Source organism: Topomyia yanbarensis, chromosome 3 (assembly GCF_030247195.1).
Source record: "Topomyia yanbarensis strain Yona2022 chromosome 3, ASM3024719v1, whole genome shotgun sequence".
Classification (NCBI taxonomy): domain Eukaryota; kingdom Metazoa; phylum Arthropoda; class Insecta; order Diptera; family Culicidae; genus Topomyia; species Topomyia yanbarensis.
In genome coordinates, this window is record NC_080672.1 from 108,425,175 (window position 1) to 108,439,830 (window position 14,656).

General features: G+C 38.5%; 2 protein-coding genes across 6 annotated transcripts; one reads left to right on the forward strand and one right to left on the reverse strand.

Moving 5' to 3' along the window:
* Positions 1-6,165: 6,165 nt before the first annotated feature.
* LOC131690189 (uncharacterized) lies at positions 6,166-9,121 on the reverse strand. Of its 3 annotated transcripts, none has more exons than XM_058975765.1 (10): positions 8,985-9,121; positions 8,807-8,925; positions 8,381-8,648; positions 8,102-8,326; positions 7,925-7,963; positions 7,446-7,863; positions 7,225-7,385; positions 6,987-7,164; positions 6,701-6,828; positions 6,166-6,638 (listed from the first exon to the last, which is right to left on the reverse strand). In XM_058975765.1, exons 2-10 carry the CDS (start codon positions 8,878-8,880, stop codon positions 6,291-6,293), a joined length of 1,839 nt encoding a protein of 612 aa, XP_058831748.1. In that variant the 5' UTR covers positions 8,881-8,925; positions 8,985-9,121; the 3' UTR covers positions 6,166-6,290. The 3 variants fall into 3 exon arrangements, with proteins under 3 accessions (XP_058831748.1, XP_058831749.1, XP_058831750.1); XM_058975766.1 differs by having other exon boundaries at positions 8,980-9,121; XM_058975767.1 differs by having other exon boundaries at positions 9,061-9,079.
* Positions 9,122-10,578: 1,457 nt separating this feature from the next.
* On the forward strand, positions 10,579-14,656 carry LOC131690190 (uncharacterized). 3 transcript variants are annotated; one of them, XM_058975769.1, is made up of 11 exons: positions 10,579-10,879; positions 10,937-11,059; positions 11,131-11,275; positions 11,347-11,377; positions 11,455-11,606; positions 11,715-11,744; positions 11,802-12,219; positions 12,279-12,439; positions 12,500-12,677; positions 12,767-12,894; positions 12,961-14,656. In XM_058975769.1, the coding sequence occupies exons 2-11, from the start codon at positions 10,977-10,979 to the stop codon at positions 13,306-13,308; spliced, it is 1,674 nt and encodes a 557-aa protein (XP_058831752.1). In that variant the 5' UTR covers positions 10,579-10,879; positions 10,937-10,976; the 3' UTR covers positions 13,309-14,656. The 3 variants fall into 3 exon arrangements, with proteins under 3 accessions (XP_058831752.1, XP_058831751.1, XP_058831753.1); XM_058975768.1 differs by having other exon boundaries at positions 10,580-10,879; positions 11,131-11,377; positions 11,427-11,606; XM_058975770.1 differs by lacking the exons at positions 10,579-10,879; positions 10,937-11,059 and having other exon boundaries at positions 11,190-11,275; positions 11,427-11,606.

A 14,656-nucleotide genomic window follows, 5' to 3' on the forward strand; every position in this document is an offset into this window, starting at 1 on the left:
AGCCATCTTTATACCTTTCATGCGACTGTGCTTATGTAAATCATCATACTTGAATATAAATTTAATAAATGAGATGTTATGAAATCCATAGATATATCATATGGCGCTAGTTCGAGAAAATATTAACTCAGCATATTTTTCATTTCAAAACATATTTTTTATTTAAACGAATTATTTCACATGAATAAGGAGCACTTATCTCTAGTTTGATGTTTTGATGAGTTTGTGAACTCTCATAATATTTCCAATAAGCTGTAAATGAATGGAAAAGAAGTCTTGAAAGTTTGAGAAAATTTAATACATTCCTTATGAAACTAATGTAAAATATGGAGCAATGAGTTACGAAGAATATTTACTTACATTTCATTTCCCCAAATTTGAAAAAAGAACATTAAATTCAATCCACTTCCAAAAATGCCTAGTTTCCTATTTTTACTGATTTCATATGTTAAATTATGACATTTGAACAATAATACGATTATGAACATCATTACATACGTCTATAAATTCCATAGGGCGAACTTATAAAATGCATAAGCGTTCAATGAAATCAAAATTGTGTAGCTTCATAAGTTGCAACTTATGAAATTCTTAAGTATATTTGAGTCAGTGTAGTAACTTTTTTTTCGTCCCATAGACTTTTCTACGGCTCATGTACGTACACGCCACACGACACAAATACTACATCACAAGCTGGTGGAAAATAATAAACAAAGACGGCAAAAGTAAATGGGATTGTTTTCAATCAGGAAACTGGGGTGACATTATGGAACCATTTCGAATCGACTTTTTCATACAAGCTTGCATACAATAAACCTTTCGTTTCGAGATGCGCAATGCCACCCTGTATTAGTATTCGTGAGACCGGTCGACAAGAACTCAACGGAGAACCTGTTTTTGGAATTCCCCATTGACCTTTCTATTCCCGTTGAAAAAGAAAAGGCGCTGAATTATTTCGTGATGAAAACAAAATATTTTGCGCTGCAAAAATCGATTTAGGTTAGGTATTTCCTGATGAAAACAAACCAATTTCCTTTGACTTGAGTTTGCATCTGTGGTTGTAAATGAGCTGTCAGAAATCTTAATGCTTATTTGGTGTCAGTTCAAGACAGATATCCACAAACAACGAAATCTGAACAAGCCTTTGATCAGAGAGAATAAGCTGAACAAGAACTGTTTAAGCCATTATCCAGCCATTATTGTTTGTTGGGATTCTATTTGTTCAGAGCTAAGTAAAATATGGGAATAGTAAAAAATTCGCATTCCATAGTATAACGGCATAGCAAACAGCTCAGATGAAGTAGACAAGCCACTATGTTTGGACTGACCGATTCCTGCTTTGCATGAGCAGCAATGGACCAGTCAGAAACACTATTTGTTATCTTTAAGCTGATTTTATCCGGCATATTACCAGGATGAGAAGTTTTTGTTATGCAACCTTTGATGCTTTGCATCTTACGCAGTCGATGCTTCTCTCTGATAAGCATAACAGAATCTCCTGCGTAGTCCAAAATATCAAGGACTTTAACATTGGTATTGATTGGGTTTACAGGTTTCCAGTTGAAACTTTATTGGTGGAAAGTATTTGTGGAAAGTGAAGTCGCTTTCTCGTCAGCAAACAGCTTCTGTATTTGCTTCCCGGGAAAAAACGTCTCCTGGCGGGTGTCTTATGGCGTACCGGTCTGGGCTGTTGCGGTGAACTCAAAGCGGAACCGGACGAAGTTAACAAGCACGTTTCGCCTAATGGCTGTTTGTGTCGCAAGCGCGTACAGAACGATATCGTCCGAAGCGGTATGCTTAATTGCCGCATCACTCTGGCTAAGGACGTGCACCGATGCTTCTGGAAATACTTTCATCGGTTTGGGCATGCTTCGTTGCCGCCTTTGCCCGGAGTGTGTGAACGTGCAAGAGACATCGGAACATGTGGTCTTCGAATGCCCTACACTGAAAAAAATCCAAACGTTAATTCTATTTGCTTCAAATCGCTTAAAATTCATATGAAGAAGAAATGCTATTGTTATCACGCGCACACATACCTTCTATGTGTCAACTGTATAAACTATGTATGCACACACATAAGTTATATGTGCATATTGTTATAGAATGGGGTTTTATGTGCCTAATAGTTATGAAATGTGAATGTAAGATTAATATTTCTTGTAAATATGCACATTAGGTTTATGTGCCAGCAAATAGTGTCTATATGCCTCCGCTAATTGCAAAAATCTATGTGTAAAATCAATAGGCATAATGTTTACTTTTTTTTGAGTGTAGATTCGAAGAAGTTCGAATGGTGATGTTGACAGTTCATAATATATCGTCGAAAAGATGTGCCACGATGAGCATATTTGGGTTGCTGTCAATAGAGTAGTTACGAGTATACTCTTCGAGCTGCAGAGAAAGTGGCAAAGGGATCAACAAAGTAACGTGACCGCCTAGGAAGCCGCAATGAAACCGCAAATCGGGCTTCGGGAGAAATTCTACCGTTGGGGAATTCTCCGCCAGTGCAGATTAGGTCCACCGCCAGGGACCAGTTGAGTAGCGCGCGACGTGGCTCCGGGTTCGGATCGTCGAGGCGTCAACGAACCGAACGTCAGGCTTCACCGGAATCTCCGGACCGATCTCGACTCCCTACCGGGTAGCTCGTGAGTAGGTTAGATCCACCACCGGGGATTGGTGCAATTAGATCACGTTGAACTGCTAGTAGTGGGTCGTTTGGGCACCATTGAACCGAAAGCTACGCTCCACCCGGAACCGCTGGACAGCACTTGTTGGCTGATCAGTTGGGTAGGCTAGGTCCACCGCCGGCAACTAGATCGAGTAGATCGGAACGAAGCGAGGAGCTAAATGGTTTATGGAAACGATCATCGATATAAGGACAAATCTACCGCCGGGGAGTTTACAGTAGGGTAGATTCACCAAAGGACTATCCGACTATGTCGTGACAAAAATGTATGCTAATTGGCTCACTAAACATACGCTGGAACCAAGAGAAATTCCACCGCCAGGGATCTTTCAATCGGGGTAGGGTGAGTTCACCGCCGGGGATTATCCGAGTAGATCGGGATAGGTCTGGAAGCTGAATGGCTCACTGAAACAGGAGCTTAGTGGCGATGTAATAGATGAAGCCGCAAAGCAAGAAGAGAGTCAAGAGTTAAATCAACGTTTGCATTGCAGTTTTGATTAAAAATGTTGTCGATTTTTAAATGAGAAATGTATCGTGGGCTTGGCGGTGGGCTACAATATTTTATGCTCAGATTTGTAGCGTGGATATCTTGGATTCTGGCGGTTCCTAGAATTTTGTAGCAACTCTTGCCCTTCATACATTCCCATAAAAGAGATCGCCATTTAAGATCATATCTTCGTATCTACTAATACCTCTTTTATGTACGAGCGGAATAATTCATGAATACGTGGAACCTAGAATATTTCATGAATACATGGACCTATATGGGGGGAAGGGGAGGAGTTGCTTCTCTAATCTTCCGGTCATCACATCACATGCTTTGGTATTCTTAGTATGTATAACAAACATGAAGATGTGACACAAGGCGCCAAGAGCGCACTAAAATCTTGTCAATCCTATTTTTCATTGGATTGTCTGCTCTAAATATATCACCAGGGGACTATTCATAAATGATATCGAATATTGACAATAGGGGAAGAGCGTAACGAGATAAAAACTAAAAATGAATTTTAGACGTATCAGCGGATCAGGGATAAAAAACGAACAACAATGTTTATGAATGGCCCCCAAACAAAGAATATTCCATAACGAATATCACGTAACATCTGCGACAGAGCATTGGGATCAAGGCCAAGTTCCCCCTGGCTCGTGCAAAACTGAGAAGCAACATCAATTTAGGCACAGATAGGAGGCGTCCATTTACTTTCATTTTTTTGTCTTTTCATTAGTTTCTCTTGCTACAATATGTGCGGCTCGAGCGTGACGGCCAAGGAAACGGAAAGCCAATGGCCCAAACAGATCAGGAACAGGAAGGAGGACTACGAACAAGGGAACAAACAACAGATGAGAAATCGTTTACTTATTTATTATAACTACGATACTAAGCACAATTATTTTGCTTTTCTTGTTTCGTTTCAGCAAACCAAAATCTATACGGACTAGCACATACGAACAGTTAGTCTTTGTAGGTTCTCATCTTGACAGAGTCTAGATGTGCGGATGAACGTCTTCCAGGGGGTGGGCTGAGAAATGACAATGACACTATACGAGATGGCGCTGGGCCTGTGGCCTTTGACTGGCATGGTCCATTCTCATTAATTCGGAAGTCTTCTTGGCTGGTTGGTAGATATGTGCTCCTACTTGCAAGTTGATCAATTCACTTGGGTGGGGAACATGTGTATCCTACTAGTTGTCGACTCTTTTGATCGTGAGTATGAGGCTAGTTCTGGAAAGGAGTGCAGGACTGGCACCTAAGAGATAGTTAATTATTCAGGACTTGTTCTTATGATTATTAAACTCGACCAAGCACACCGGTTCTCAGAAATGATAAGCAACCCTTTCGGGTCGGTGTGGTCTATTCGAGTCGAACCAGGTGGACATTCGGTTCGAGCAAACTTTATGTGAATAAATATTGCTTACGCCTTTATTGACAGAGATTCTTTTTGCGAAATCCTAAAATACCTTCCCTGGTATAGCTACTCAGGATAATAATAATAGAAATATTAAGGGTTTGCCTGGTCCATATTGTAATGAATATGTATATTGACTAGAACAGGGATAATCGAGTTATGTTATAAGATAGAGAAGAAACAGCACAGTTGTAGGAAAAGTATTCGCGAGTAAGGACTAATACTGCTAGTATGTTTACCGTTTCAATTAATAGTCGACTGATCCGTTTCGGGCCTAGGAGACAAAAAGGAGATTAGGAAGAGACAGAAACGGATTCAATGCGAAATTTGCCAATATGACGTTGACCCCAAGGCGATGGTAGGATAATTTTCCATAGGATGACAGACTAGATGACACGACGTTACACGCTCTAAACTTGCGCCAAATAGTTTGTATGTATGTATGAATGTAAGCCCGTATGCATGCCTGTATGCATGGATGTGTATAGGACCAATGTATCCCTGAGCAACATGGAAGGACACCTCTGAGCCGCCAAAACGCTCATGGGAAGCCGGGTGCGCCGTCGTGGGTGTGACCATAAAGCACACCCTGTTAAGTGCAACGGAGAAACGGTAGGTGTACAGTTAATGCACATCGGTTGCAGAAATAGGTTGTTGAGACAGCCCGATTGCACACTGATAAATAACAATAAATAACAAATAACAATATCAATACATGGACCTTTATTCACGAATGCGTGGACCTGGAAAGAACAAAAAGAGAACGAAAAAGGACGACAAAGGAAATATAACATTATATAAAATCGAAGAAAAGCACCAACAGCCTCATGATAGGCATGATAGAACGCACCGACATAACCGGTGATTAAGGTAATATATATTTTAATCCACTCGTACCTTACAGCGAAAGCAGAAAGTGAAGTCCAAATAAGGAAATAAAATCTTACAATAGCATAGAGGAATAAGGAATGTTTATAAATAGGAGGTAAATACCAGCGTCAAGGTAAATTATGGAAATGTAAAGGAAGAATGCATAACAACCAATAATAACAATGATACCAAATGATTTTTTCACATTGCAAAAGGTGTTCAAATGGTTCTCATGCGCTAATCCGTTCTAGTTTAAATTTGGGTTGAGGGGGGCACGCATTTTTGGCAGGGCAGAAATGTCGATCAGACCGGATCTACACCAAAAATGTACTATAAGGATTTTTTAATGAGAAATGTCGTAGACGGGATAGGATTAATATCGGTTTATTGATTTGACAATACCTTTTACATGAAAGATGTGGGGTCGACGAGTTTCAAATATTTCATAAGGATGGAAATGAATAGCTTACTTTTCATTTGAAATGAGCAATCTATACAAAAGTACCCATACTAGTCGTTTGTAACACTTATTTCTGTTATTCTTCGTTAATTTTGGATACATTTTAGTCCAAAACTAAGAAACAGAAACACAGTTTGCTATCATTAACGATATAACATTAAACCAAAAGATACTAGAATAATAAAAGAGATACGACATGTCCCATTTACATCAATTCAGCAATAAATAGGAACACTTGATTTGGAATTCTAAATGGAATATATCGATTCTTTATTTTAGTTTCGTTCATCTAATTTAAACAGCTTGTTGTCTGCACAATGCAGCCTCTTAAAATGGACATCTATTGTCTGTGTCTGATGTTTCTTCAGTTTAAACTACGGTTCAAATCTGTAATTAACGCTACGACATTTGAATCCTGCCTAGCTCCGTCATATATTAAGTTATAAAAGTACTGCTGAATGAATTTCAATACGCTCTCGCATGCGTATGCGTATTCCAGATTAAAAACAGTGTATATTTTGAATAAGAGATCTACCGCGTCCACCATTGATTTGCATTTGAATATTGTGCTATCCAGAACAACAAAATAGCCACTAATTGCCTGAGATTGCGTATTTCCGATAGCAATAATGTACGGCCATAGTTCTGCGTTACCATCTTCTGCGGCAATTCGCTTGCGCTGTGCGATATTTTCGGTTATGCCGGCCTCCGTCTAAATGTAGTAATTGGAAATATCAGTTTTGTGATTAACGCCTATCGCGATAGAACACCTACCTCCAACAAAACGATGAAAGTTGCTCGACCCGATTTTACTGAAGGTTTGCTACGCTTCCTGCCTCTGACAATAAAAGTCTGCCTCAAAATCAGTGGTAACGCGTAGAAGGCTAGGAAAATGGACTTATCTGCCCCATAGATAAATACATAGAAGAAATAACAATAAAAAACTGACAAGTATACTGCCGCTAGAAGCATAATTGTCCCATGTGTATAGGGATTCCCATAGCACATGGGACAGTTATGCTTCTAGCGGCAGTATATACTTAAACCTATTTTCGCTTACCGTTAACTTCTACGTCTTTACTGAACGATGACAAAAGTGCACTCGCAAGCTGCTTGTCATCGTCAATGGATGCCTTATAACTTTGGTAAATGTCGAAGAACTGAGTTACAAATTGAGGAATTCTGTCTCGAATGCAATCATGCTCATTCGAATGTATTGCACAAAAGTCATAGCTGATCTAAAATTTTGCTATATTTTAATCGAATCAGAAAAGCTAAACATAATATCAAAATTTTACCAGTTCGTGAATTTCCTCGTAACTAGCTAGCACCTCCCATTCATCCAGACGCAACCCTTTAGTTACTGCTTCGTAACGACGAATTGGAAAGGAGGTTTTCCATGCTGAATAAATCTCAGATTTATTCATGTTTGCAGCATGTCTCAGTTTCACTTTTGCGTCTAAAATACAGATTTTAGAATTTCGCGACCCTTTCCAGTATAACTATAAAATATGCCTACCAGTGCAATCCATCTGCGCCTCTTTGGAGAGTCCGTTCCAACATCGTTCTGCTTGTTCCAGAACCGACGCAGCGTGTGGCACTACTGGGTCAGATTTTTGATTTCGGTACCGTTTATCCTTTTGCGTTAGATATCTATAACGCGAATATAGTAAGCCTCCCGGTGACATACCGTTAAACGGTGGATTGTACCAAATTCTGGGATCTTCATCAGGCAGCTCATCTAGAATGATTTGTACCATCGTTGTAAAAGTTTGTGCCGCTATGTGACCTTTGCCTATTCGTAAAAAGTATTCCACAATAGCGTTTTTGATATATTTCCGAGATACCGCTGAATAGATGCGCTTGCCATTCTCGATTCTGTAATGCTCTAGAAATTTACGACCCATCTCGTGCCATTTGCAAATTTCTAGAAGAGACTGAAAATATATTCCTAAATTGTAATGCATCAAATATAAATGTATTCGTATTGTTTCGTACTTCACGATGACGCATAATTGGTATTGGTTCAAGTGGTGCCTGGAAATATAATACTACATAAAATCATTGTTATAATGTAAATATGTAATAGCTAGTATGACTCGTAGCGTAGCTAATACAGCACTGAAAACTGATTTTTCCTTCAGTGTGATAATCGCTAATAATTGTAACACTTACATATTCCGGCATGGAATCTTTCGATTTGGCATTCCGATCTAGCTTTGGTTTAGTTTTCGATGCACATGCAGCTGACGGTTGGGATATTGATGTACTAGTGTCCTGTGATGATCCAGAAACGATATTCGTTGGTTCAGATCTCTTTGCTATGAAAGATTGATCTACTTTTGCACTGTTGCTATCAGCCTTTGATCTCTCCGATTCATGGTCCTGTTTCTTATAACTCTGAAAATTTAAATTTAATAAGTGTTTCATATTACTGGCTAAAGCTAACATCACCTTCTGCTGAAGTTTCTGTCGTAGAACAATCCTGTAACGCATAGGAAGACCCTTACAAATATCTATAATATCCACGTCCAACATGTAATCGAGTAAGCTCACGTCTATTAGATTGTGGGTGAATCTATCCGATAACATTTCAAGACCCCATTGCTGCAGCAACAGCAGCATTTCATCATTTGGAAATCCTGTTTCGTTGGATACGTAAATAACATCTGTATGTCCCGTTTGTTGAGGCGGTTTGTAGCTACTTGTCCCGCTGTTTGAGCTAACATTGTAAAAACATTTAAGTATGTATGAATGTTTATTTGTGATTATAGCCTGTTAGCGTATTTGCCTTATATCAGGCCAAGGAAATAATGCATTAATAGTTCAGCATGAGGTATTTTACAATATTATTATCATGACTTTATGACTATAGGTTACCTGCGATCAGTAAAATGGTCCACCAATTCATAACCCTCAATGATTACCGGTTCGTTTTTTATTTCAATATCCATTGCAGCTACTACGCTTTTAATTCCCGATAATCCAAATAGAAATAACTTGAATAGAAAACAGAATTAAACATTATTGTAATTTATCATTGTATTGCCTACCTTACTTCTATCAAAATAAGGCCAGTCTACAATCACTAACAACTTCAAATAATATTTTCACGTGAAATCACTGACTATTACAATTTTAAAAGTTAGGAATTTATTTTCAAAAATGAGCCAGAAAAATCATCGACACAATCACTAAAACTTCACAATAATAACAAACAACATACACGGTTAAAATAAAGTACCCGTTAATGAATGCTTAATACCAAAGGCGTTAGAGGAAAGTGAAACCGAAAAAAATCTACCAAGCGAGCAAAATTAGAATCCAACTTTGCTGCAGAGGTATTAAAGATGGATCCAATTGTGCTCGATAGGTAGGATTTTTGGGACTTTACTCTTGGCGCAACTGCCCGGTCAAACCATTCGGAATTTGATTCGGAATCCTGAATGGAGTCAGCATGATTCCAAATCAAAGGCAACAACCGATTCTGAAACCGATTGAGTCGGAATCGGTTGTTGCATTTGATTTGAAATCCATAATGACTCCATTCAGAAATCCGAAATGGTTCTGGAATTAGTTTAACTGAGTGTTCTCTATTAACTGTGCCTATAATAATACCTATCTCCAGCAAATCACTCTGAAAAGTCATGTACTGTCGTGATTCGCTGGTTGGACACCCTTTAACCGGACCGCTTTTTAGTTGGACCTCCGCTAGTTGGACCATTGTCCAACTGAAAAGCACCTGAACGCCAAAATCTCATGTTAAATTTACTTTGACAAGCTATCTAAATGCTACTGTACACCTCGGGAATTTTATGCATTTTATCACGGGATTTTGTTCTCCAGCCATTTCAAATGGGAAATGGATTTTCGATTTTCCGTGACGGAAAAAAGCCTACACGGAAAAATCAACATTCCCGAAGTGTAAACCCCCCAGTGAGCAAATTTTCTGGCAGAGACCGCTCTGCTAGATTTCTGTAAGTCTTGGTTTGGCAGCCCTGTCAGATTTCTGTGCGTATCCTGTCGGGTTAGTTGAGCTAGGGCGAACTCGGTTTCGCTCGCGTTTTCTGCCAAATTTTGACAGGAACCGAGCTAAACCCTGGCATAACTCGGACATAAACTGTGCGAAGATCCTGGTAATTCCTACCTGGTAGAATTTAGCACGAATCGAGCAAAACATCTGACAAAGATGTGGCAGGAAGCGTGCAGAGATCTTGGCCGTACATTTATGGCTCGATTCTGGATAAAAGTGAGCAGCATCGGTTGGTTTAACCGCTTCTGTCAGAAACGGTTATTGCATTTGAGCGAATTCGTTACCATAATTTTCGCACAAATCGCACAATTTCGCTTAGGTCAACTTTTGCTAACCTTCTGCTTGCCACGCTGACCGGGCAATTCTGGAAAATGTCACGGGTTTTTAAAATTTTCCACACAGAAAAATCTTGTTCAAAATCCCGCGATCAAATTCCCGAGGTGTACAGTAGCCTTAACAATCTTTTACACTATAGTGTCTCCAAAGAAGACGTTAGTATACTAACGTCTTCTTTGGAGAGTTTTTGACATTTGTCAGTCGGTCCAACAACATTAAACTTTGTGTTTCGCTTCAAGCACAAGCGACATAAATAAAGTTCTCCGTGTGGGAAAATTTGCTCCTGAAGATTAGGTTTTCGACGTTAAGCGTGTAGACAATGTTGTGATCATTTTTGTTGTAAATGATTCTAATTTTTTTAATGTTGTGTTTCTAAATTCAATGTGGATTAATTTGTTTATGATTATTGTTTTGTAATTTGTAAACTGTAGCAGAAAGCAGCATTACTCAACCGGAACTGAAACAAAGTTAAACACTGCGATTTGGCCTCTTACGAATTGTGCATGTCCTCATGAGGACTAAATTAATACCTATGATAAACATTCATTTCCGTTGTGGAGTGATTTTTCAGAGAACATTTTTCAGTAATACAGTTATTGAATTGAGCCAACTGTATACTTAGGTTACTTTTTGTTTTGCAGCACCTATTTTAGTCATTCAAATATAGTTTAGATTTCCGGTATGGATGCAATGGATGTTGAAATTAAAAACGAACCAATAATCATTGATGGCTATGAATTGGTGGATCATTCTTCTAATATCAGGTTTGTTTTATTATATCTAATATTTAATAACAGTAATTTTTAAACTGGTCCAACAATGTTTGCTTGGGTAGCTGTAAACCATCCCAATCCTCCGGTTATGAAGAAGTCACACACGTATCAAACGAAACGGGCTTCCAAAACGATGAGATGCTTCTGTTGCTACAGCAATGGGATCTGGAAATTTTATCGGATAGATTCATCCAAAATCTCATAGACGTAAGCTTACTTGATTACATGTTGGACGTAGATATTATTGATCTATGCAAAGACCTTCCGATGCGCTACAGACTTATACTGAGGCACAAACTTCATCAGAAGGTAATACTTATTTTCAGTATTGACTTTCATAACTAAATAAATGTTTTAGAGTTACAAAAAAGTAGATTATTCCACAGCGCCAATGAAGGATGGAAGAAAGAATGAGAAACCAAATAAAACATATGTGGAAAAAACTTGTGATCGAACAGATATTAATGCACCTTCTCAGTATGTATCTCAAGTCAAACCAGATCAAAACAGTAAAACAATTACTGCGTCGCCTGAATATGTGAGTTTCGTGTTTAAATTTTATTGCTCTCTCAGTACAAATTATGTTTTTTCGATTTTATGAGATTTTGCGTATGTATATTAAAATAATTTATTTATAATTTTATAGGTATCTAGAGAACCACAACTACATCGTGAAGTACGAAACAATTAATTGGTCAAATTTTATGCATTAGAATGCTTAAATAAGTTTTAGTCTCTTTTAGAAATTTGCAAACTGGATGACATGGGTCGTAAATTTCTTGAGCAATACAGAATCGAAGATGGTAAGCGAATATACTCGGCGGAATCCCGAAAATATATCAAAAATTCAATTGTCGAATACTTCCTGCGGATTGGGCAAGGTCATATATCTGCTCAAATTTTTACAAAAATGGTGCAAATCATACTGGATGAGTTGCCTGATGAAGATCCTCGAATTTGGTACAATCCATCGATTAACGGCATGGCATCGGGGGGGCTACTTTATACCCGTTACAGATATCTAACGCAAAAGGATAAACGGTATCGAGTTCAAAAAGGTGATCCAATAGTACCACATGCAACATCAGTGTTGGAACAAGCGGAACGTTGTTGGAATGAGCTTTCCGAAAGTGCCCAGATGGAATGCTTTGGTAGGCACGCTATAATAGACGCAATGTAAGGCATAGTAATGCTAAAATTCTTTTTTCAGCTGCGAAGCATAAACTGATGGATGCCGTTAATATGCACAGGGTTGAGATTCATGATGCGTGGAAAAATTCCTTCCCGATTCGCCGTTACGAAGCAGTTACGAAAAAACTACGTTTGGATGAATGGGTAGTGCTCGCTAGTTTCGAAGAGATTCACGAGTTGGTAAAATTCCAAATTTAAGTTCAGCCGTCCTATTATCATTAAACTAAACTAACATTTTAGATACGTTACGACTTCTGCTCGATACACTCAATTGAGCATGATTGCATTAAAACAAGAATTACCCAATTTGTTACTCAATTTATAAACATTTACCCAGGTTACAAGGCTTTGATCGAGGAAGACAAGCAGCTTACGAGTGCACTTTTGTCTTTATGCAGAAATAACTTGAAAGTCGACGGTAAGTGTGGACTAAAATTTCCATATTCACGTTTATTGTTTGTGATGGAGTAAATAGAACTAGTTTTAATTTATATCCGTACGATGCAGATAAAGCAACTTTCCTCGCCTTCTACGCTTTGCCGCTGATTTTGAGAATGAATTTTATTGGAAAGCACAGAAAACGTAGTAAACCGTCGCTGAAGTCGGGTAGAGCAACGTTTATTGTGTTGTTAGAGGCAAGTTTTTGTAGTAGAGTTGTGTATTAATTGTCAGACTAACCTTTCCTGAATATTATATTTTAGACGGAAGCCGGCATAACAGAAACCATTGCACAGCGGAAACGAACGGCATCAGAAGAGGGTACTGCAGAGTTATGGCCCTACATTATTGCTATCGGAAACACACAATCTCAGACAATCAGCGGATATTTTGTTGTTCTGGAAAGCATGATTTTCAAGTGCAATACAGTAGTGGAAGCAGTGGATCTTCTGTTTAAAATATACACAGTTTTCCACCTTGAGTACGCATATCAGTGCGAAAGCGTGTTGAAGTTTATTCAGCAGTATTTTTACAATTTGATCTACGATGGAACTCGACAGGATACGAACGTAGCAGCATTTATAACTGATTTAAACCGTGGTTTGAGTTGAGATAATGCACGAAGATGTTGAAGAGTTTGATTATATACTGAGAAAAAATACATGGTTGTACTAACCATATAAGCATGGTAGAAAATACCATATTTAGGAAATAGTATAATTTACAATATTTTTTGATTTACCAAAAAATGTATGAAACCACAATTTGATCAGAAGAAACGCATGTGGTTCTTTTTACAATTTTGCGTATTTGATCTTTTTTTTTATTTTGATTATAGATATTTTAACCTTAAGGTCTCGTTCGCCTCTTTTCGGAAATCTCTTTTGGAAAAAATGTCTAACCCTATGTACGGGGTTGGGAATCGAACCCAGGTGAGCTGCGTACAAGGCAATCGATTTACCAACTACGCTATGCCCGCGTCAGTTGATTTAATGGAGGCTTCTGGTGTAGTGGGCGAAAAAAAATCGACTTCCTTATTGTTAGTATTAAATTCCTAGAATAGTCTCCCGTAATCTCGGTGGCCGAGCTGAACTTTTTTTGTTTTAAGGACATTATACATGCGAGCCACAACATGGCTCCTATGCCGCACATACCCCTCTTCCCTACCTAACCATGTATCTGACATGAGCAAATATAAAAATACGTTTTTCAATACATTAACCTTGCCGGTGTACAACGAAAATGCTACTTGAGCAAGCTAGAACATTTTCCTATACAATCAACCCGAGTTTATGACGGAATTCCATCTGTAGCTCTTATTTTGTGCGAAAATAGCATCCCTCTTCACTTGGGGTTTCTTTTCGAAACACTTTTATTATTCTTCTCACTTTCAGAACACTTTTTCAAGTGCACTTTAATCACACACTACTGAAAAAACACATGCGAAACTTTAATCGTTTACTAACTAAACTTCAAATTTTCTGTCAATGTGCAGATGACCGAAGGAAAATGTCCGAAAACTCATTTGTGCGTTTGAATTTTCCCTTCAAATTCCTTTTTTTCTCAATGTTAACAAGCGCGTCGGTGCCCAGCAACAAGCGTGCGTTCCTGGCTTCCACATATTCTGGTTGCAGTTGAAAACTGGAAACTCCAACCAGCGACAATCGTACTTTCTCTGGTTCTAAACAATGGAATCACGTCGGAAGTAGTGCGTTGTATTCGTACAATGAAGCGCTATGCAGCGCACTGCTTCCGACATCATGCTTTAGCACTACACAAGAGGAAAAAACGATTGTCGCTAGTTGGATTTTCCAGGTTTCAACTGTATCGATAATATCTTAACCTTAAGCAGCCAGGCATTCCACGCGCGTATATTTGCAGTAATAAACACAGATTTCAATCTATAGCGGCAACAATTTTCGAAAAACTGACAGTAATAAAAATACAGTGTAAAAAATA

What these genes read in the sequence shown, in the direction of transcription:
- LOC131690190 (XM_058975768.1), top strand. Translation starts at nt 10,977, where the DNA reads ATGGATGCAATGGATGTTGAAATTAAAAACGAACCAATAATCATTGAT. An exon ending in AAATAACTTGAAAGTCGACG is followed by an intron (nt 12,678 to 12,766) that starts GTAAGTGTGGAC and finishes CGTACGATGCAG; the next exon opens with ATAAAGCAACTTTCCTCGCC. An exon ending in CGTTTATTGTGTTGTTAGAG is followed by an intron (nt 12,895 to 12,960) that starts GCAAGTTTTTGT and finishes ATTATATTTTAG; the next exon opens with ACGGAAGCCGGCATAACAGA.
- LOC131690189 (XM_058975765.1), bottom strand. Translation starts at nt 8,880, where the DNA reads ATGGATATTGAAATAAAAAACGAACCGGTAATCATTGAGGGTTATGAA. An exon ending in AAGATTCCATGCCGGAATAT is followed by an intron (nt 7,964 to 8,101) that starts GTAAGTGTTACA and finishes TTATATTTCCAG; the next exon opens with GCACCACTTGAACCAATACC. An exon ending in TAAAGACGTAGAAGTTAACG is followed by an intron (nt 6,829 to 6,986) that starts GTAAGCGAAAAT and finishes TCTATGGGGCAG; the next exon opens with ATAAGTCCATTTTCCTAGCC.